This window comes from Pelobates fuscus, chromosome 5, assembly GCF_036172605.1.
Source record: "Pelobates fuscus isolate aPelFus1 chromosome 5, aPelFus1.pri, whole genome shotgun sequence".
In the NCBI taxonomy this organism is placed as follows: Eukaryota; Metazoa; Chordata; class Amphibia; order Anura; family Pelobatidae; genus Pelobates; species Pelobates fuscus.
The window spans coordinates 221,921,025-221,943,896 of record NC_086321.1 but is presented as its reverse complement, the minus strand read 5'-3'; the positions used below and the strand labels follow the sequence as shown (position 1 = coordinate 221,943,896).

Here is a 22,872-nt window from a genome sequence, read left to right as displayed (position 1 = left end):
ACCCATATGTTACTTTTCTGTTCCACTCTCCTTCTCTGAAACTAATTTAAACATGTGCCAAAGGCCAATAGATATTCCTGATTGGGCAAAAATAAGGAAGAAGATGATGCAACTCCACAAAAAGAGAGGTGTGGAAGAGATCCGGGAGAACTCGGCACAGCACTGGATTTCAGGTTGGTTTTATACTATTTTATCAGATTTTACATTAGCAAAACAGAGGTGAGGAGACATAAAATAAATAGGTCCAAGTGCTTTAATGTACAGACTTTAAGTATTGAAAAAAACAAATATGAAAATCAGTCATTTATGTATGTCAGGATGAAATACTGCAAATGCAATGTAATGTAGCTGGATAATAAGTACATGTTGTTATGAGTAACTTATCACAAGACAAATTTGATACATGCATTTTCAACTGCACAACTATGCACAATTAATCTTTGTAATATAAGTCAGTTTTTTTTTCAAACTGGACCTCTCATTACATAGTGAGTATCACTATTATCCTAAGAGCATGCCTACTGTTGGTGAGCTAAAAAAAATGCTCTCTGTACTAAGAGAAAAGTAAGCATTTTTTTGAAAGAACAACTATAAATCCAATGTCAAAAGATAATTTTGTTCATGGAACCAACCATAGAATAAATAATGATATATAGCAATTTTAATTTTTTATTTTTTTTTTATTTTTTTTACAAATCATTAAATAACTGTAGCCAATAAATGAATGTCCTGTAAAAAAAGTTGCTGTAATATTCTTTGTGTTGTAAAAAAACAAATAAACTCTGAGTGTAAGGGTACTCTGGCACCCCCCATCCCATCCCATTGTAGGTAGACAAACCATTTTAGAATGGGGTCCTGGGTCTTAAACCTCCACTAACAAGGGAGAATCAGATGTTTCTGCTTAGGAGCTTCTGTTGCTGTCCTGAGCTTGGCACTGCAGTGCAAATATAGCTCATCACTTGTAAGTGTCAACTGACTTACTGGGTTAAGCTCAGACAGAGAATGTCCACCTCTCGGTCTGAAGTAGAAGAGGGGACGAGCAGCACCGGATGATCACAGACTAAGAAGTCAAACTGTTCCAAACTTGTTTGACTACTTCCCATGGGGAGCACCAAGGTACTCATGACACCACACCCAATACAGCACGCTGTAGTGGTTATTGTACTTGATCTATTTCTTAAAGGGGGGTTTCAAATACAGCAAATGTATAGGAAATGGCTGTTAACATGCATTACGTATACTGTCCTGCTGTCATGAGCATTACCAGCAATGTTCTTAATGATGTAGCGATGATTGAGTAAGATGTCCGTCATGACGGTTGAACGTCCCTTTACCTTCCCAGCCCACTTCATATATTCTCAGGCATAGGATGACAAAGGGAAGCCCACAGGTCACATGGCCAAATAATGCACTCCTAAGCATCTGTTAAGGAAATGATGACCACTTTATATTTATTATATACTGTCATTGTAATGATAATAAAAAAAAAAAAGAACAATAAAAGGAATTCACTGTCAAGTCTGACTTAAATATACATTTTCTAACCATGTCAATCCAAAAAAAGCAAGCAAACAAACAAACAAAACTCAATAGATAAATAAGAGAAACAATATAAAACATATAAGCAGAAGAAATATATAATTACTAAAGATGAAATTGCTTATCTTCTTGAAAAAACAATATGAATCTAATTTACCCAACAGGGTAGTTCACTAAAGTCCAATTGGCCCTGCACCGAAAAATGACGACATTGTTAAATAGCGTGAACAATGTCTAGATTTTCTGGAGCAGGCTCAGAACGAGCTTAAATTTGGGTGGGATTTCAGATGGTCCAAATAAAGTTGCTGTTGGCCAGCCAGCACATTAAATAAGCCTTTGTGGATTAATATGACCCTGATTTTACTAGCATCAATGCTTTAAACCTGTCTTATGCCCCACCTGCCATGCCATGAGTGGAGGCATTTCTACTATACAGTGACTAAAAACAGTGTAACAAAAAACTAGCAACTGGACAGTCATGGGTAAGTGGCATCCTGTTTTATGCAAGTATGGAATTCATAATAAAGTTTACAGTAGTGTTTGCTGTGAACTATTCCACTGTTTCTTTTGCAACCCTGTAGTAGCTAAGGCGTGTTACCATTAAAATAACACAGCAATTATTTCCTAGGCCTATGTCGTCCTTTGTTTATGAATTGAGCAAAATTTTGAGGGAAGTAGAGCTGTTGTTGTGACAACTAACACAGTGTTGAGTATTTTTCACCTGCAGATATAAGTTATCCTTGTTCTCCCAAGTTATGACATCCTCATGAATGTGAAATATATGTTGTAGTTAAAGACTGGGCCAGTTCATGCACTTCAGTTCAGTAATATGATATTGAAGAAACATGCCACCTAATTCACTTTTTTTCTAACATGCTCCTAAAAATATTGCACCGTCTCCTAGGCCTATCTCACATAGCAAGCTCTTGCATAGCAAAAATATGGAAAGACCTTTGCACACCTGGAGATGAGCATATCTGTGCACACCTGGAGATAAGCATATCTGTGCAAACCTGGAGATGAGCATATCTGTGCACACCTGGAGATGATCATACCTGTGCACACCTGGAGATGAGCATATCTGTGCACACCTGGAGATGAGCATAGCTGTGCACACCTGGAGATGAGCATAGCTGTGCACACCTGGAGATGAACATACCTGTGCACACCTGGAGATGAGCATATATGTGCACACCTGGAGATGATCATAGCTGTGCACACCTGGAGATGAGCATAGCTGTGCACACCTGGAGATGAGCATACCTGTGCACACCTGGAGATGAGCATACCTGTGCACACCTGGAGATGATCATACCTGTGCACACCTGGAGATCATACCTGTGTACACCTGGAGATGAGCATATCTGTGCACACCTGGAGATGATCATACCTGTGCACACCTGGAGATGATCATACCTGTGCACACCTGGAGATGATCATACCTGTGTAACCTGGAGATGAGCATATATGTGCACACCTGGAGATGAGCATATCTGTGCACACCTGGAGATGAGCATAGCTGTGCACACATGGAGATGAGCATAGCTGTGCACACATGGAGATGAGCATAGCTGTGCACACCTGGAGATGAGCATAGCTGTGCACACCTGGAGATGAGCATACCTGTGCACAAGTGGAGATGAGCATACCTATGCACACCTATGGAAGCCTGAATCATGATCTATAACATTGGGGATTCTAACATGTGTAAAATCTGCATTATAATAGTAAACATAATAAATGTAAAAATGTAATGAGGTTACAATGTGAGAATATAGACAGGCTTTGTATTTCTTATAACTTTTTTTGTGATTTTAGGGCCTATACTATAATGAATGTAGTATTTCCTTTAGAAACACGGTGTGTGGTCTCCAACCCATACCAAACAAATACATTATTTTGACATATTTGGCATTTATTTTAGCACTTAATTCTATCTTCAATAATTTAAGCCAATATAGAAAACATCTAAAAGGCTATGGCAACCAAGTCACTTTCTACTTTTCATTGTCACATGAGTGCATGATAGAATTATCTTAGGGATTTAGCCACTATACCGTGAATTGTAGTTAACTGAGATCAGGGAAGCAAATATATATCAAAAGCAGAGATAGAAATATTATCTTTTCAATTAGGGTAGCTTGTCTATTCTATTTTATCCTAGATTTTGCAATTTCAGTTTACAATATGTGTTTGTGTATATGTATATATATTCTCACTGTTCAATCAACAAATGAAATCTACAAATTCAGACATTGCCTGAAGATAAATAAATCCCACCACTGTGGTGTAAGTCAGGTAGGAAGACAGAATCTTGATAAATTCACAATTTACCAATTACTAGGCTCTGGAAATTCTGGGCCTTGCATCTCAAATCTGTGACTCTATGCAGATCCTTATTATTATTATTATTATTATTATTATTATTATTATTATTTTATTATTTATATAGCGCCATCACATTTAGTAGTGCTGTACATTCATGACACTAAGGTAGACCAACTTTCTATAAATAGTGGCATCAATTCATTATTCAAGATAGAATTTTAAAGAATGTCTCTGGTGGAAAAAAATCTATTAACCACTGAATACTATATGAGACAACGCCTGACATACATTATATCATTTCTTTAATATTTTTACTCTATCCCGTTTTCTCTCCTTGCTGTGCAGCTTAACATATTCTGTGTTGCTTCTGGCTGTTAGCTTAAAGGCTTTTCACTGCCTGTTTATATATTTCTGATTCGGTGGTTTGTTCATCAGTCTGGCTGATAAAAAGAGTTAGCCAAGTGCGAAACATTTCACTTAAACCTACTGGATTTTAAAAAGCAATATACAAGTTTTTTTTGGCATTATTAAGCTGGATCTCTGTCCAGCAATAAATTACAATTGTCATTCCTGTAAAGCAATAAATGTGAAGTGAATGAAATAACAGCAACATGTACCGATTGAGGCTAGGAAAATGTAATTATCCATCACTAGTGATGTCGCGAACATAACATTTTCCGTTCGCGAACGGCGAACGCGAACTTCCGCAAATGTTCGCGAACGGGCGAACCGGGTGAACCGCCATAGACTTCAATGGGCAGGCGATTTTTAAAACCCACAGGGACTCTTTCTGGCTAAAATACTGATGGAAAAGTTGTTTCAAGGGGACTAACACCTGGACTGTGGCGTGCCGGAGGGGGATCCATGGAAAAACTCCCATGGAAAATTACATAGTTGATGCAGAGTCTGGTTTTAATCCATAAAGGGCATAAATCACCTAACATTCCTAAATTGTTTGGAATAACGTGCTTTAAAACATCAGGTATGATGTTGCATCGATCAGGTAGTGTAAGGGTTACGCCCGCTTCACAGTGACAGACCAAACTCCCAGTTTAACGCACCGCAAACAACCGCAAACAGTCCATTTGCACAACCGCAAACTCCCCATTTGCACAAGGTTGGATACCAAGCTAGTCATGTCCCGTTCCTTGTCCTCACTGATGTCATTGAAGGTCTCTTCCTCCACCCAGCCACGTACAACACCAAGGGTCCCCGAAAGGTGACAACAAGCACCTTGGGACGCCTGCTGTGTTTGGTCTTCCACCTCCTCAAAGCCATCTTCCTCCTCTGACTCCTCTTCTTCAGACTCCTCTCTCTGCGTTGCCTCTCTCTGCATTATTATAAGGTGTGTTAAATAGTACTATTCCTATCATTTTAATCCCTGTTACGTCCCCTATCCGGGGACGTGTATATGGCATCGATTTTAGGAACCGGGAGATGGAAAAAGATGCTTGGTTGGTCCTCCTACTTCAAATTTGGGGCACTGCGCATGCAATCTAATGTGCCACCAGATAGGAGTGGTGTGTTAAGTAGTCCCCCTCATCAGGCCTTTTTTAGTCAAATGTTTTGCCCACTGTCAGTCCCTTCGGGATCCATCCCTCATTCATCTTAATAAAGGTGAGGTAATCTAGACTGTTTTGACCTAGGCGACTTCTATTCTCAGTGACAATACCTCCTGCTGCACTGAAGGTCCTTTCTGACAGGACACTTGAAGCAGGGCAGGCCAGAAGTTCTATCGCAAATTGAGATAGCTCAGGCCACAGGTCAAGCCTGCACACCCAGTAGTCAAGGGGTTTATCGCTTCTCAGAGTGTCGATGTCTACAGTTAAGGTGAGGTAGTCTGCTACCTGTCGGTCGAGTCGTTCTCTGAGGGTGGACCCCAAAGGGCTGTGGCGATGCGTAGGACTTAAAAAGCTCTGCATGTCCTCTATCAACAACACGTCTGTAAAGCGTCCTGTCCTTGCCGGCGTGGTCGTGGGAGGAGGAGGATGACTTTCACCTCTTCCCCTGTTAGATTCCCGTTGTGCTGTGACATCACCCTTATACGCTGTGTAAAGCATACTTTTTAATTTATTTTGGAACTGCTCCATCCTTTCCGACTTGCGGTAATTCGGTAACATTTCAGGCACTTTCTGCTTATACCGGGGGTCTAGTAGCGTGGACACCCAGTACAGGTCGTTCTCCTTCAGCCTTTTTATACGAGGGTCCCTCAACAGGCACGACAGCATGAAAGACCCCATTTGCACAAGGATGGATGCCGAGCTACTCATGTCCCGTTCCTCATCCTCAGTGATCTCACTGAAGGTATGTTCTTCCCCCCAGCCACGTACAACACCACGGGTACCAGATAGGTGACAATGAGCACGCTCCAGGAAGAAAACAAATGGTATGATGTCACTGATGGTGCCTTGGGTGCGACTGACTAGGTTTGTCACCTCCTCAAAAGGACGCATGAGCCTACAGGCATTGCGCATGAGCGTCCAGTAACGTGGCAAAAAAAATTCCCAGCTCCGCAGAGGCTGTCCTAGCACCCCGGTCATACAAATACTCGTTAACGGCTTTTTCTTGTTGGAGCAGGCAGTCGAACATTAGAAGTGTTGAATTCCTACGTGTCGGGCTGTCGCAAATCAAGCGCATCACTGGCATGTTGTTTCGCCGCTGGATATCTGAAAAGTGCGCCATGGCCGTGTAGGAGCGCCTGAAATGGCCATACACCTTCCTGGCCTGCTTCAGGACGTCCTGTAAGCCTGGGTACTTATGCACAAAGCGTTGTACGATCAGATTACACACATGTGCCATGCACGGCACATGTGTCAACTTGCCGAAATTCAATGCCGCCAACAAATTTGTTCCGTTGTCACAAACCACTTTGCCGATCTCCAGTTGGTGCGGAGTCACCCACTGATCCACCTGTGCGTTCAGGGCGGACAGGAGTGCTGGTCCGGTGTGACTCTCTGCTTTCAGGCAAGTCAACCCCAAGACGGCGTGACACTGCCGTATCCGGGATGGGGAATAGTACCTGGGGAGCTGGGGGGGTGCCGTTGATGTGGAGCAAGACACAGCAGCAGAAGAGGACTCAGCCAAGGAGGTTATGGAAGAGGATGGAGTAGGAGGAGCAGAGGAGGTGGCAGCAGGCCTGCCTGCAAGTCGTGGCGGTGTCACCAACACCTCTGCAGAGCCACACATTCCATGCTTGGCAGCCGTCAGCAGGTTTACCCAATGCGCAGTGTAGGTGATATACCTGCCCTGACCATGCTTTGCAGACCAGGTATCAGTGGTCAGATGGACCCTTGCCCCAACACTGTGTGCCAGACATGCCATTACTTCATTTTGCACAATCGAGTACAGGTTGGGGATTGCCTTTTGTGAAAAGAAATTTTGTCCGGGTACCTTCCACTGCGGTGTCCCAATAGCTACACATTTTTTTGAATGCCTCAAACTCCACCAGCTTGGTGGATGGTTGAGAGGGGGCAAGGAGGACAGCAGTGGTTGACGTGGCTGAAGATGCTGGACCAGGTGGAGGATGGAGGCTTTGAGTTTGTGTGCTGCTTGTACTCATGTGTTGATCCCATAGGCATTTGTGATGTGCGATCATGTGCCTTCGCAAAGCAGTTGTACCTAGGTGGGTGTTGGACTTCCCACGACTCAGTTTCTTTTGGCACAGGTTGCAAATGGCATCGCTGTTGTCAGAGGCAGACACACAAAAAAAATGCCACACTGCTGAGCTCTGCAATGACGGCATTCTGGTGGTGGCAACAGCATGCGTTGATTGGCGTGCTGTCTGGCTGACCCCGGGTGCCGATGCATGCTGTCTGACTGTGCCACTAGCTCCTTGCGACGACCTCCCCCTGCTTCCAACTCGTCTCCTCCTCCTCTCTGTCTCCCCATCTGAACTTTCCCCTGTTCTTCTTCTCTTCTAGCGGGCACCCACGTGACATCCACGGACACATCGTCATCATCAACCGCTTCACTTGTATCTGACAACTCAGCAAAGGAAGCAGCAGCGGGTACAACATCATCATCATCACACCGTACGTCCATGTGTGTAATGCTGCCTGACTGAGACATATCCATGTTATCTACATCCTCTGGCAATAATGCTTGTGCATCACTCATTTCTACCAACTGATGTGTAAATAACTCCTCTGACATATCAAGTGAAGCGGCTGTGGTGCTAGTGTTGGTGGTGGCGGCAGGCGGGCGAGTGGCTTAAGAGGTGCCTGAAGCTAAGCTGGAGGAGGACTGTGCGTCAAGGTTCCGAGCGGAAGCTCTAGAAGATTGGGTGTCCTGTGTTAGCCAGTCAACTATGTCCTCAGAACTTTTCGAGTTCAGGGTACGTGGCCTCTGAACACTGGGCATTATTCTAGGGCCAAAGGGAATCACAGCACCACGACCACGACAGTCCCTGCGGGGTGACCTGTCTCTGCCTGTCATTTTTTTTTTTCGATTAGTGGTACTATGCGTGCAAGCTACTGTGACAACAGATATGAGTGGCACTGTGCACTGGCAGAAGTTGGCAGAGTAGACGCTGTAGGCCTGACACACACGCTTGCAGACAACTAACTGCTATTCAATCTATTACAGTCAAAACATTTTTTTAAATGTACTCTACTGTTACACCAGATATGAGTTGAACTGGTGTGACACTGTGCCCTGGCAGGCCCTGAAACGCACACGCGTGAAGGAAACTGACTGCTATTATTTCACAGTCAAAAAAGTGTTGTTTTTTTTAAATGTACACTACTGTTACACCAGATATGAGTTGCACTGGTGGCAGGCCCTGAAACACACACATGTGAAGGAAACTGACTGCTATTATTTCACAGTCAAATGTCAAAAAAAAAAAAAGCAGACTGATGTTCTAGCCCTAAAAAGGGCTTTTTGGGGTGCTGTCCTTACAGCAGAGATCAGATGAGTCCTTCAGGACTGTAGTGGACACTGAATACACTAGCCTAGCTATCAATTTCCCTATTAAATCAGCAGCAGCACACTGTCCCTCCTCTCACTAAGAATGCAGCTTCAGAATTAATCTAAAATGGATGCTGTCCAGGAGGTGGGAGGGTCTAGGCGGGAGGGTCTGCTGCTGATTGGCTGTAATGTGTCTGCTGACTGTGAGGTACAAGGTCAAAATTTACTCAATGATGACGAATAGGGGGTGGACCGAACATCGCATATGTTCGCCGTCCGTGGCGAATGCGAACAAGCTATGTTCGCCAGGAACTATTCGCCAGCGAACCGTTCGGGACATCACTATCCATCACATTTATGTTTGTAAAACATCACCATCAAAATGGTGTGTATGCAATGCCAAGCATCTGCTGAGTGACACTGAAATGTCAGTGCTTTTAAAAGAGTGGACATCATCACAGCGCCCTAAAAATGGCACATTTTAAAAATATGACATTAGTGTAAAGCCAAGGTGATGGGATATCTACCTCCAGGATGCTATGGATAATAACTCATATAATTCTCAGCCAGCGGAAACCAAAGCTTCCTAAGAGACGCATCTTATGTCTCGATAATCAAACTGCATTGGAGTGCCCAGCTGGACTCATTATAGTTATATACCTGTGTCTGAGACAATTCAATTATAAATTGTGGAAACTGATATTTTAAATGTGGCAACTTTTTTGTATGATTTTAATAATATTCCACTTTTAAAAGCCAATGTTTTAATATCAACATTTTCATTGTGAATAGTTTCTAATTGCTTAATTTCCAAAATGATATGATTTTCTTATAGTCTATCAGTAAGGTACATGACATGTTCAGTCTGTCTCTGGTGAATTACTGCTTTTCTTTTATAATTTCTTTTTTACTTCTCTCTCTTTCCTTCATTAAAGCAATCACTCCCACATTTACGTGTCAAATTACTAAGGATTAGGCTGATGAGAATGATTTTAAGTATTAAGCTTTATTAAAAGAGTTGCTTAATAGAGGATTTTTGTTTTTATTAACCCCCCCCCCCCCCAATGTGGTATATGAAAGGGTTAAAACCCAGACTCTTTTTTTAATGTGGTATATGATAGGGTTAAAATCCAGAGTTTTTTTCGAATGTGTTATATGACAGGCAAAATTCCAGCCTTTTTTCCAATGTGGTATATGAAAGGGTTAAAATCCACCCTTCCAGTGATGGATATTTGGGTATTAGCATTTGTGCACAGTGTATTGCTCAAAACACTGGCATGTGTTTTGTTTCAATAAAATATAAATGTGCTTAGAAGTAAATAGATGTTGCTTATAAAGATTTGTGAAGTAGATTATGATGGTAATGGTTTCATTGATGGCCAGGTGACTTCTTTGACTTTCTAATTCTAACTTTTGTAAATAAACTTGGAATACCGTAATACAAATGGAACAAAGCCACTCAGAATACCGTACAAAATGTAATGCTATCCCTGTTTTCTAGAAGATATTGTGGTTTCCTATAAGGAAAAATAAGTATATATTGTTTGTGTTATAAAACAAGCAAACAAATAATAGAGGGCCTCAGGACCAATTTGTGTCCAGATATTGGCCAGAAAGATCGACTTAGACTTGTCTAGGGAGAACTTGAAAATCATAGTGGAGGTTGAGTATACCTCTGATCATACATCTAATGAATCTAGCTAATTATATGTTTTCATAATAATTGCTGCGATTATAGATTAAAATAGGCTAAAAAGATGAAAACAAATATATTATCTACAAATTAATGAGAACAATTGAAATGGCATAGGTAGCTAAACAGAGGAATCGTAGGGACATGATCTACTGATTTGATGATCAGAGTTAACCGGTGAAATCTGTAGACCATAAGATTAAGGTTTCATTATCCATGTTCTGAATTTAACAACATAATAAAGTTCCCAGGAAAGATGTATCATTCAGATCTATGGAGTCTGGATTGCTATTTCACAAGCTGCACATTGGATTTGTGGCTACTAAATTAAATTGGAAAATGTGAAATAGATAATTGCTTACTTGTATTGATTTTTTGGAGAGAAATGTGCTTTTCTAGCTGTCGCCGCAGTTTCACTTCAGCCCCATATTTTCCAGTGGTTCCATTGTCAGCAAGGATAAAGTGTGAGTGCATGCTGTTGAGTACTGTCAATTTACTCATAGGGTTTGACATGGTTTGGTAGGGACGAACGACCTTTAAAAACAAAAGAGATAAAAATAAATATATAAAATACATAGCATAGAATTAGTCTTTAAACATTCATTGGTAAAGTGATAATTTGACCAAAAATGTCCAGAGGTCCCACCAAAGGGGGTTCTGCCATGTAAGAAAATAATGACACTGCATAGGGCCTCATTCACAGAGAGACCCTTACCTCTGTACTTACTTGTTGTACTGCTGATGCACTCGTTAGTGTCTAATAAACGGTATACAGCAAACACCATAATCACTATTGCTCACTGTAATGGTTTTGGAGCACATGCTCCCTGGTGCCACACATTGTAAGTGTTCTTACCTGGGAGTAGCATGCTGTGGTGGTTATGGTACGTTTAATGTTCGTTTAAAATCAGAGAGGAGTTAGATCTTTGTTTTCTGAGTTTTAAATGTCATTTGGTTGTGTAAAGAAATGTCAGGGTGAGTCAACATGTGCCTTCATGACAGCACACTAAATATAGCATTAGAGTCTAACCATGAAAACAAGATGAAGCAAGAAGGAGGAAATAATTTATATGCAGGGGGAAAGAGGTGAGGAGCATTGAAGCAGGGTGTGTGCAATTGATGAGCACATATTGTGAACATGGAGGCTGTGGGGAGCATGGGTGAGGTCTGTAATGGTATTTGTTCTGGTAGACATGAAGGGGATCATGGGTAGGACATGTGCTGTGATGATAGGAGATGTGATAGGGGCAGTGATAAAGAGTATAATATAATGCTTGTGTTTATTTTTGGTCTCCTTCCCACTATCAGAGGGCATACAGTAAGAATCCAAACCTAAACGCTTGGGGTTGGTTAAATGATAGTGAGATGAAGTCTGTCAGCTCCAATACCCTTTGCTAAAACTTGTAGTCTTGCACCTGTATATTGTTTTCCAAAGATCAAAACTTAAATAATGATTGTAGCAGTGGGGACCAAGATCCATGAATATTTATGACCCAATTATTCAGCAGTTCTCCAGTCTTATTGGCTATAATGTCTCTATACAAATAATATATACTGCTCAAATGCAGATTATGAAGTAGTGTGACAAATAGCATGAGTGTACGTCTAGATAGCCAGGTTTCAGTAAAAAAATAAAATATATATTTCCTTACAAATTCCCAGGTACAAACAGCCTGCATCGATCAAGTGGAAATGTTTTGTATTTCTTCCAGATATTTCACAAATTGTGATCTAACAGTTGTCTTCAGGATTAGCCTCCACCTTGTTGTCCTCATTAATAAGAGATTCCACTGCTAGTGTGATGGACAATATCTATTTATCCTTCTTACCTGCCTCTCTCATTAAGCAATGGCTCATTTTAAGTAAAAGGTAATACTGCGGAACATTGAATTCCTAGAATTATCATGAATTTATACATTTCTCTACACTATGTTAATTTAGCCTATTGTGATTAAAGAGACACATTATACTGTAAAAGTTTAGTTCAAGTATAAGTAAACATAATGACAAAGAACATTCACTCTGCCAAAATACATTTTCATTTTACCATTACTAGTGTGTCTGGGGCTCCTACATTTAGAGGTATAGTATAAATGAACATTATTAATAATAATACAACTGTAATCATGATATTAGTATTGTGTGGAGTGTTTGAGGATCAAAATGCATGCAGTCACATGAATGATTTATATGAATAACATTTTTTAAAATGTATAGTACATTTAAAATACAATGAAACCAGTGCCACAAAAAAAAAAAAAAAGAAAAAGGAGAAATTATTCAGCAAATCAACACGTTTACATCTATTTTCGTATTTTGCTCTAGAGCAGTTATGTGCAAAGGTCAGAATCACAATATAATTTATCAGGAGAGAAGAAAGAAGATACCTTTTTTCTTGGGGCTCTTCTTTTGATGTCTACAAAAATAAGTCAGAGCCCAGTAATGTCTATTTCATTAAGGGGCTGAGCAATAATTAAAAGATCAGACCAGACAAGTCTGGATCCTATTTCAATTTTCCAGACCTTAGGAGGTATTAGGTCTAAGGTCTAAATACATGCTTGCAGTGTATGTATTCCACACTCTGGGCAGAATACACAGGAGTGGGGGAGATCGTGTAAACCCATTGAGCATGTTGCTGTGAAAACTGAATCTATTTTTTGAAAGCCAACACTGCAGGGTAAGAATGATCAGTAGTTGAGCATACTGCTGTGAAAGACCCAAAAATCCCTGCAGCAAAAGAGTTTACATATTTTTGGTACAAAGCTTGCAAAGTGGCTAACAATCTGTACTCTGCGGATAAGTGGTCTATGAGATATGCAAGTTCCCTATGAAATATGTTCAGCATGTAGGTAACTGTATTATTACCAACCCATGCACATTAGCATGTCCTTCAGATAATTCTAAGCCAGCCACATGACCAGTGGTGTATCCTGGTTTTGTGGTGCCCTAGGCATGACAAAACTCAGGCGCCCCCCCTCTGCCATCCCCCTTCACCGCCTTCTAAATACACACAAACACATTCACTGACAGACACACATACACTAGCTAACAGACACACACAAACTAACAGACACACGCACTCACTAACAGACACACACACACACACATACACACTAACAGACACACACACTCACTAACAGACACAAACACACACACACACTCTAACAGACACACACAAACTAACAGACACAGACACACACACACTCACTAACAGACACACACACTCACTCACTAACAGATACACACACAGTCACTAACAGGCACACACACACTCACTCACTAACAGAAACACACACTCACTCATTTACAGACACACACACACACACTAACAGACACACACACTCTAACACACACACACACACACACACACACACACACTTTAACACACACACACACACACACACACTAACACACTCAATTTTTAGTTCAATCCCCCCAACCTCCTTACCTTTGGGAATGCTGGGGTGGATTTTCGTTTCCCTGGGGTCCAGTGGGGCTGCTGGGCGGCCGGCCAGCTGGTGACTGCAGGCAGTGAGGGAGCACTGATCCTCCTGTTCAGCTCCTCGCAAGCCGCAGAGTGATGCCGGGAGCCGGAATATGACGTCATATTCCGTCTCCCGGCATCACTCTGCGGCACGCGAGGGAGCTGAGCAGAGAGCTCACTATTCAGTGCTCCCTCGCCAGTGCCGTGCGTCTGGATTGTCAGTTAGCTGTCAGGCTAACAAGACATTTGCCTGGGTATTTGGGGGAGGCTTTTTTTTCACCCCCTGGAAAGTGCCGCCCAAGGCAAATGCCTTGTTTGCCTTGTGGCTAATATGTCCCTGCACATGACCACTGCTGCACTCCATGTCTGGTTCAGATTGCAAAATCTATAATCATTAAAATAAACATCAAATGTTGTTGAAAAACATTAAAAGGCACAGTATAGTCACCTTAACTACTACAGCTTAATGTGGTGGTTTTGGTGTCTATAGTTTGTACCTGTAATCTTAGCACTGTAAACACTGCCATTTCAAAGATAAGGCAGTGCTTATATTGCTGGCTAGTTACACCCCTAGTGGCATTCAATGTGTCTGTGCTGCACAGTTTAGCGTCTCCACCCTCTGCATGGAGGTGCTGAATGTTCCCAATAGAGATGCATAGATTTAATGCACCTGTATGAGGAGATGCTGATTGGCGCAGCATGGTGTTTTGCTTTTTATGCACAGTAGCCTCCTAGTGCTTTCTTATAGGAAAAAAAGAGGGATTTTAACAGGGATTATCTGCATGAGGTAGAAGGCCTGAGGAGTCGGTTAATTTTGACTGCTTCAAGGGAGCTAAACAAGGATATGTTTAGTTTGTTCCACGACTGCAGGTCTGACTGGATGGACCAGAGAAATGGAAGAAAATGTCTTGAGTGCAGTTGGGCTTGATCTTTGTGCATGCAAATACCAAGGTATTTGATCACTTCCAAAAATAAATACCATCCAGGTTGACCAAATTCCAACTGGAATCAGCTTTGGTAAATATGAATATTGCCATTCCAGTCAGAATTTGGCTATTTTCAAGAGATTTTGTCCATCTGGACGAAGTCGAGTTTTTATTGAATAACCCTGAAACTTAAATAATGGCGTATTTAAAATTTTAGTCCATGGTATATATATTTTTTTTTTTAAAGTTTAATATAGAACATTTAAATATAATGACTTACATCTTTACCAATTAAGTCCTCCTGGTTCTCTACAATCCCCCAAGGAGCAATACCGATGGTGCAGATCTTCCCTCTTGATTTTGACGCATGGTCTTTCAATGCATCACCAACATGGCGAATGACTCCTGAAAGAGTATAGATGAATATAACATTAATGGTTTTGGTCAACATTTTGCTAATTTTACATCCCAAAACGCAAAAAACAATAGTGAAACACATGGGAAAGTAGAATTATGACAATTTATATTAGTGGAAAAAATATGACAATAAACACTGTAGCAAACCCGTCATAGCGGATAACGTGCTAAAACTATCATGATATTGGATGGAAATGATTAGCTGTAAACTATCTGCTAACCTGTTTAGTAGCAGGAATATACAGCAGACAAGAGCTCAGCCATTGTGACTGGAAGAATGGTGTTTTTGCTTACAGCTGGGTTTTTTATAGTAAGAATAATAAAGATTTGTACTTCTCTGCCTAAAGATGTTGATTTATCCGATTCTATAGATCAAGAAAAAAAAAAAAGCTTGGGTGCTTTTTTGCATAAACAGAATATTCAAGGTTATATTCGATATGTATATAAACAGGTTGTTGATCCAACGATAAATCTTTTTGCCATTATGGAGTCAAGAAGAAATGTTTTTCCTTTTTTGTAGAATGATTTGAAATGTCTACAATTGTTCCCCCCCCCTCCCCTTTTTTTGGATCAACAGAATAAAAGAATGGGCTTTACGGTTCAACTTAATGGTCTTTAGTCTTTTTTCAACCTTGAAGACTATGCAACTATTTAACTGCTGTCTGCAATCTTCCTACTGGTAACTTGCCAAGTGGACAAAACCTGATTTTTCATTTTTTCTTGGACAGTATGGAAGCAGAGTCTCCAGCACATAGCAAAACCTATTAATGCGGTTAGGTACATCATGAATATGCATTCATATTTCTCTTGCCCCAGGCAGTCTTTTATAAAGAGTAATTCTACAGTTATGTTCTAAATGTGGAGCAATAACGATAGGAACCAGTGTTCATTGATCCACCTTTAGAACTTTCCTAAAATGTGTTTTTATACAATTCATATAGGTAAAGTACAAAATTCCTCAAAAATGATCACAAAATAAATAAAACATAAATTTCCCAAGACAAAAGAAAGCACACACACAAGTAAACATTTCAATATGCAGGCTTTAATATTTGCTTAAAATGAACACTGTAAGTAACATAACCACTATAGCATGCTAAAGTAGTTATCCTCAGTATAAGGAGTCTTAGAATATTTGGCTTCTTACCTGCCGTCCTGACCAGGGCCAGACTGGGAAAAACAATTGGCACGCACATTTTTTAATCACAGCGCCCCACTAAGAAGGGGGCGGGGCAGAGAGGGTGTGTTTTGACATCACCAATGATAAGCACGCCCCCTCTCAAAGTGAGCATGTTGGTTCAATGCTCTTCCAGGGCAGACCATGCACAGAGCTCTACCCTGTATTTGTTTTGCACGGTGCAAGCAAATTTAATAACATGCTTGCGCTGTGTTTCATCTTGTCTCTAGTGTCTCTATAAATGGTATACCAGGAGACAAAAGGGACAGGAAAAGGTATTGTGCACATGTTTGGAGCCTGCTTGTGGGATTGCGTGTGTGTAGAGTGAGCTGGTTGTGGAGTGGTATTGTGTAATAAGGTCGGTTTTAGTTGTGTTGTGTTTGTGGTGTAATGTAAAACATGTGTGGCTAGGGGCTGTAGAGAGTGTGTATTTAGGGGACATAGCAATTGTGTGCATATGGGCTATAGTGTGTATGTGAGGGTAATGTGTGTGAGGGTGATGTGTGTGAGGGTTATGTGTGTGAGAGTGCTGTGTGTGAGGGTGATATGTGTGAGAGTGATGTGTGTGTGATGGTAATGTGTGTGAGAGAGTGTTGTGTGTGAGGGTGATATGTGTGAGAGTGATGTGTGTGTGATGGTAATGTGTGTGAGAGAGTGTTGTGTGTGAGGGTGATATGTGTGAGAGTGGTGTGTGTGAGGGTGATGTGTGTGAGAGTGATGTGTGTGTGTATATGTTAGGATGGATTGTGTGGTGGGGGGAGGCAGATTGATGACTATATAGGAATTTATTCATTTTAAATAAAAAAAAACAAAATCAAAACAGGCATTATATTCCTCCTTCCCTTCTTACCTTTAGCCTGGGAGTGGGGGACAGGCACAGTGGTGCCTGGGAGGGGGGCCCTCAGATAGCAGGGGCCCTGCATGGCTGGCTGGGGAGGTCTTGTGACCTCACCTGCCGGACTCGGCCCATGGCCATCGTGGCCCAACCAGTGTCCCTGATGGCCAGTCCTGACTCTACCTAAACGTAAAACTAGAAGCTCTCTATCTGAGCTAAGATCAGCGGTGCAGGGCTTAACTTATTCGCTGGGATTGATCAGCTGACACTCTCAGCCAATGAGCTAGCCCTGTATTGCTCAGGAGAGCTAACGGAAGCTTCCAGTTCTATATAGGTAGTAGTGGAGGTGGAGATGCCTTACAAAGGTGGGGCCACATGGCCCTTTTGTCACCATAACTACTACAGAATGCTGTAGTGTTTGTGTTTCTTGGAGTGTTACTTCAATATAAACAAAGATAACTCTGCAGTTTTATCATTCTTGTGTCACCCTGTCATGCATTTGAACTTTACCTGTGTTGACTCCACCAGTAAATATCCAGGCCCCTGTTGTCATGGCAGCTTTAATTAGGCCTTTGCCAAAGACCTGTTTGAGTTTTGGCTGAAGTTCAAAGTTTTGGAGGCCACCATGGACAGATATTAGAAGTTTGGGAAGTTCTAGTTGCCACTCTTTTGTCATAAGATGCAGTAAAAGATCAGGTTTTGTGTCAAACGATACACGTACATACTGTAAACATTATAAAGGAAAAACAGATATGACATTATAAATGAGTCAGGGATTACATTTTTATTGGTACTATGGCACAAATGCATGTTGACACATGTATGCTTTGGCAGGTGATAAAAGCCAGAAAACACTTGAATACAGATTTCACTAAAACCTTAATATTTGATTGGTCCTCAAATAGGTTAATAAACAATAGAAATGCTGTAAAAAGAATTGGCTATATCACATTACTATCCATCCTGTTCTTATCTTAGTGTAAGGAAAGAAAAATAGGGGGAAAAAAGATGGTTAACTTCACACAACGGCAGAGTAACTTTTTGTTTTCCAGACTTTGCTTAGATGTAGGACAGTAAGGACGGACCTTGCCATTGGCGATTTCTTAAATTGCAATTCCCTTGATACTAGCCAGTCTAAATGCCTAAAATTGGCTTAGCAACAAGGGGAATGTTCTCAAATATATATATATATATATATATATATATATATATATGCAGCACTAGGATTAGCCACCACTGATGTACAATGTCAGTTTCATTATCATAAATATTCCAAGCAAATGTATTTCTCAATGGTAGGAAGGCTTCAAAAATGTTTCTCCAACGTATAGTGGATCCCTTTTGAGTGTTTTGCAAATAAATATTTAAAGGGACACTATAGTCACCAAACAAGTTTATATTAATGAAGCAGTTAGTGTGTTTAGCTCATGCCTGAAGTTTCACTGCTCGATTCTCTGCCATTTAAAAGTTAAATCACGTTTTTTTCTGTTTAGGCAGCCCTAGCACACCTCTCCTGGTTGTGACTCACACAGCCTGCATGAAAAAAATGGTTTCACTTTCAATCAGATGTAACTTACTTTAAAATTGTTTATCCTCTGCTCTCTAAATTGAACTTTAATCCCACACAGGAGGCTGCTGCAGGGTCTAGCAAGCTATTAACAGTGCAGCAGATACGAAATTATTAAATTTTTAAAAAAAATACAATAATGGAAGTGTAAACATTAGCTGAATCTTCACAGGAGGTATTTAGGAAGACTGTGCAAGTCACATGCAGAGAGGTGGGACTAGAGCTGCCTAAACAAAGTGATTTAACTCTTAAATGACAGAGAACTGAGCAGTGGGACTGCAGGGGCATGACCTATACATCAACACTGCTTCATTAAGCTAAAGTTGTTTTAATGACTATAGCGTCCCTTCAAACAACCTGATGTAATACACAAAAAAAAAAATGTAAACGGTCCTTTCAGGAGCACTCAAATCTCAATAACCACTATAGCTTATTGCAGTAAATGTAATGGTGCTAAGAGTATTTTTCTATTAAATCATTTGAGTGGTTTGACTATAATCAGGGTTATTCTTGCACCTAAAGATTGTGAACAATATAGATCCTGTATACTCCAGCCTTGCCTAGCTGAGAATGATACTATCACTGTGCTCTCTTATCTTAAACCTAATCACCCCTAACCTTAAAGGGACATTATAGTCCACTTGATGTAGTGGTTCTGGTGTCTATAGCACGTCCTTGCAGGCTTAGCATTGTAAACAATGCTATTTCATAGAAAAGGCAGTATTCACACTGATGCATAGTAACACCAAAAGTGACTATCATTCAAACAACCACTAGAAGTGATTCCTATCTCACTGCTACACAATTTGCAGCACCTGCGTTCAGAGTTTCCACGCTCTGCATTAGTTCAAATAATCTCTATGAGTAGATGCTGAGTTATGGGAAAGCATTGGATTGTCAGAGATTATCAAGATGTATCAAGGTTTAGCAAAGTTAAAAACAAGACAAAAAAAAACCAAACATTGGCCACTAAGAATAGCACTGAAACTACTACGTTTAATGTCTGAAAGAAAACATTATCATTCCCCTTTTATGATTTCACACATGTTAAGAAACATAAAGTACCATAGCTTTATTGGAGTGGCCCCCTCCTTGGAATTCAATAGTCCCAAAGGCATCGGTGGGGCTGAGCTGCGTATGTTTCCCAACTGACCACTTTTCAGATTGCACATCATTGCGATTTAGTCTGCCCTCGTTCTTCTCATTTTGAATGATGGTAATACTTGGCGTTAAACCAACATGCTGGCCTATAAGACGCCCACAGCAACACCTACAGCATAAAGAAAACAATGCATTTTATGTCTCAGCGTCACAAAAACAGTTTCATCGTTATTCTGTGGGGCCAAGAAGAGTCCAGCTGTATTTTCAGGATAGCATCTGTGCTGTGAGAAACATTATACACATTATACACTATGCTAAACACAACCATAAACAGCCTGTCACATCTCAACTTGTAAGTAATGGCTGAGCTATTATTCATCTCAATTTAATCTAGGTACTCCATAAAATAATATACACTCCATTGATTTTACTATCACAATGCGCTATAAATAGCAGATGGTGATCACCAAATAAGCTTTACCTGCAAAATGTGAGTAGAATGAGTGTTATATTCATCTGTCCAATTTATATATATATTTATTTATATTAATAGATATTAATATTGTTAAACAATTCCCACAATGCAATGCAAAACCACATTTCATGGATAATGGGATTTCAAATACCCCTGTTAGTTGCCAATTTGCCTGCATTTTTAGTGAATATCTTAAGAAAATCAGAATTTAGGAACTGCCAGGGATGAGTTACTTAGACAAATATGGGTCATACATAGATACAGGTGACTAAAGTGAATGTAGATTTGGCTGCACATTTCTTCAGTATTCGCTTAGAGAAATTAAGCTCTTAGCATTAACATTAGCATAGGATAGAAATGCAATGTATAGCAATAAATAGAACAGGAAATATGGTTACAAATAACACTGATATCTAAAGATTTAAGTGAAAGACCCTTAAGACAAGAAAGAAACCAATATCAAAGATAAAAAATAAAAAAGTATATTAACTGGGTGTTCAAGTAGGCAAGGGAAAAAGATATTAATGAAAAAGAGGTCGCTTGCTAGGTATGCAAATGCATATTTGTTCTACCCATTCTATTTGTTGGTGCCATGCCATCTAGCTACAGTAAAGGGATATAGAAGCAGATGATGCTCATCAAGAGATATACAGTTGTCCACTAACAGGATCGGCCATAGGGGTGTGCGAGCTGTGCGGCCACGTAGGGCGCCATGGCTGCAGGAGTGTCATGCAGCTGACATTGCTTGCACATGCCCCAGGTTACAGATATGAAGGATATGCACAGAGCACCCCTATAAAGCAGATTGACTATGTAGCATAGTCGTGCGGTACCTTGGTGGAGGGCAGCGCTGTATTTAGCGCGAGGCTGACCAGGCATTTGCCTTGGGCGGCACTATCAGGGGACAGCAAAAGAGCCGCCCCCCAAAAGCACCGGCAGCTGCTCGGTCAGCCTCTTGTCCTGGGGGGGCTCAAGAAGTGGCCGGCTGGCCACCTCAGGGACCCCCCGAGGCTGGCATCTGTTCTATTTGCGCATGGGCGGCGAGGGAGTAATCTCTCCTGACCTATTCCTGCTCCGCGCGCACCGCAGTGATGCTCCGGCCTGGCATCACTGAGAGGCACGAGGAAGCTGAGCAGGAAAAGCTCAGGAGAGAGTGCTCCCTCACCGACCTCCTCCACTGTTTGAATGCCTGTGCCAGCCCCACTGTACCGCAGGGAATAATCAACTCCAGCTCCCAAAGGTAGGGATGCTGGATTGATTTGACATAAAAAAAAAATATGTCAGTGTGTGTCTGTTAGTTAGTGTGTTGGTGTGTGTGTTAGTTAGAGTGTTAGTGTGTGTCTGTTAGTGAGTGTGTTAGTGAGTGTGTTAGTGTGTGTCTGTTAGTGAGTGTGTTAGTGTGTGTGAGTGCGGGTGTTAGTGAGTATGTCTGTTAGTGAGTATGGTAGTGTGTATGTTAGTGAGTGTTAGCTTGTGTCTGTTAGTGAGTGTTAGCGTGTGTCTGTTAGTGAGTAAGTTAGCGTGTCTGTCAGTAAGTGTGTTAGTGTGTGTCAGTGAGAGTGTTAGTGTGTGTGTGTGTTAGTGAGAATGTTAGTGCGTGTCTGTTAGTGAGTGTGTTAGTGTGTGTCAGGGAGTGTGTTAGTGTGTGTCTGTTAGTGAGTGTGTTAGTGTGTGTGAGTGCGGGTGTTAGTGTGTGTCTGTTAGTGAGTGTGTTAGTTTGGGTCAGTGACAGTGTTAGTGTGTGTCTGTTAGTGAATATGTTAGTGTTTGTCAGTGAGAGTGTTAGTGTGTGTCTGTTAGTGATAGTGTTAGCGTGTGTCTGTTAGTGAATATGTTAGTGCCCAAATTTTGTCATGCCTAGGACAGCACAAAACCAGAATACACCACTGGTGGGAGGTTTCATTATCTGGGTCTATCAGAGAACCAGATATGGCAGCAGGGGGCAGAGCCAAATTGGAGACAGGGAAAAGCTAAATTGGAGATGGAGCAGGGCTAATTAGGTTACTGAGGCAGAGCTTCTCTCCACAGTGGACACTGTAACTCCACACCCTGGTGCTATGAGACAACAGTGGCCCCTGAATAAAAAGGCTTATGGCATGTCTCCCCTCAGGGCCAATCCTTGTGGGGTGTGGGCCGTCCAGTTGTTCTATAGAAAACAAGGTGTTATGCGCTACCTTTAGGTAGATCCCGCCTCCACCTCTAACCTCTCAATATGGTATCTAACACCTGATATTCTTCCCAGACTTTTTCCTTCATGTCTTCAATATGCTGGAGGTGTCACTCTCAGTTTGCCATATTCTTATACATCTGGTGTACATCTGTTTGTCACATTCTTATACATCTGGTGTACATGTCCCTTGAAAAATGGATTATGGATCATAGTAAAAGGTACAATTTCTGACATGCTTGATGACCCTCCGCC

The 22,872-nt window shown here is 41.2% G+C and overlaps 1 protein-coding gene across 2 annotated transcripts in view; it reads right to left on the bottom strand.

Moving 5' to 3' along the window:
- Positions 1-22,872, bottom strand: part of TRPM3 (transient receptor potential cation channel subfamily M member 3) — a 491,731-nt gene that overhangs the window by 204,973 nt on the left and 263,886 nt on the right. For both annotated transcript variants that reach the window (XM_063455040.1, XM_063455041.1), the window contains exons 3-6: positions 19,940-20,144; positions 17,818-18,031; positions 15,159-15,283; positions 10,831-11,002 (exon numbers count right to left, since the gene is read on the bottom strand). In XM_063455040.1, the coding sequence (XP_063311110.1) occupies positions 10,831-11,002; positions 15,159-15,283; positions 17,818-18,031; positions 19,940-20,144 (716 nt within the window). The remainder of the gene's footprint in view (positions 1-10,830; positions 11,003-15,158; positions 15,284-17,817; positions 18,032-19,939; positions 20,145-22,872) is intronic.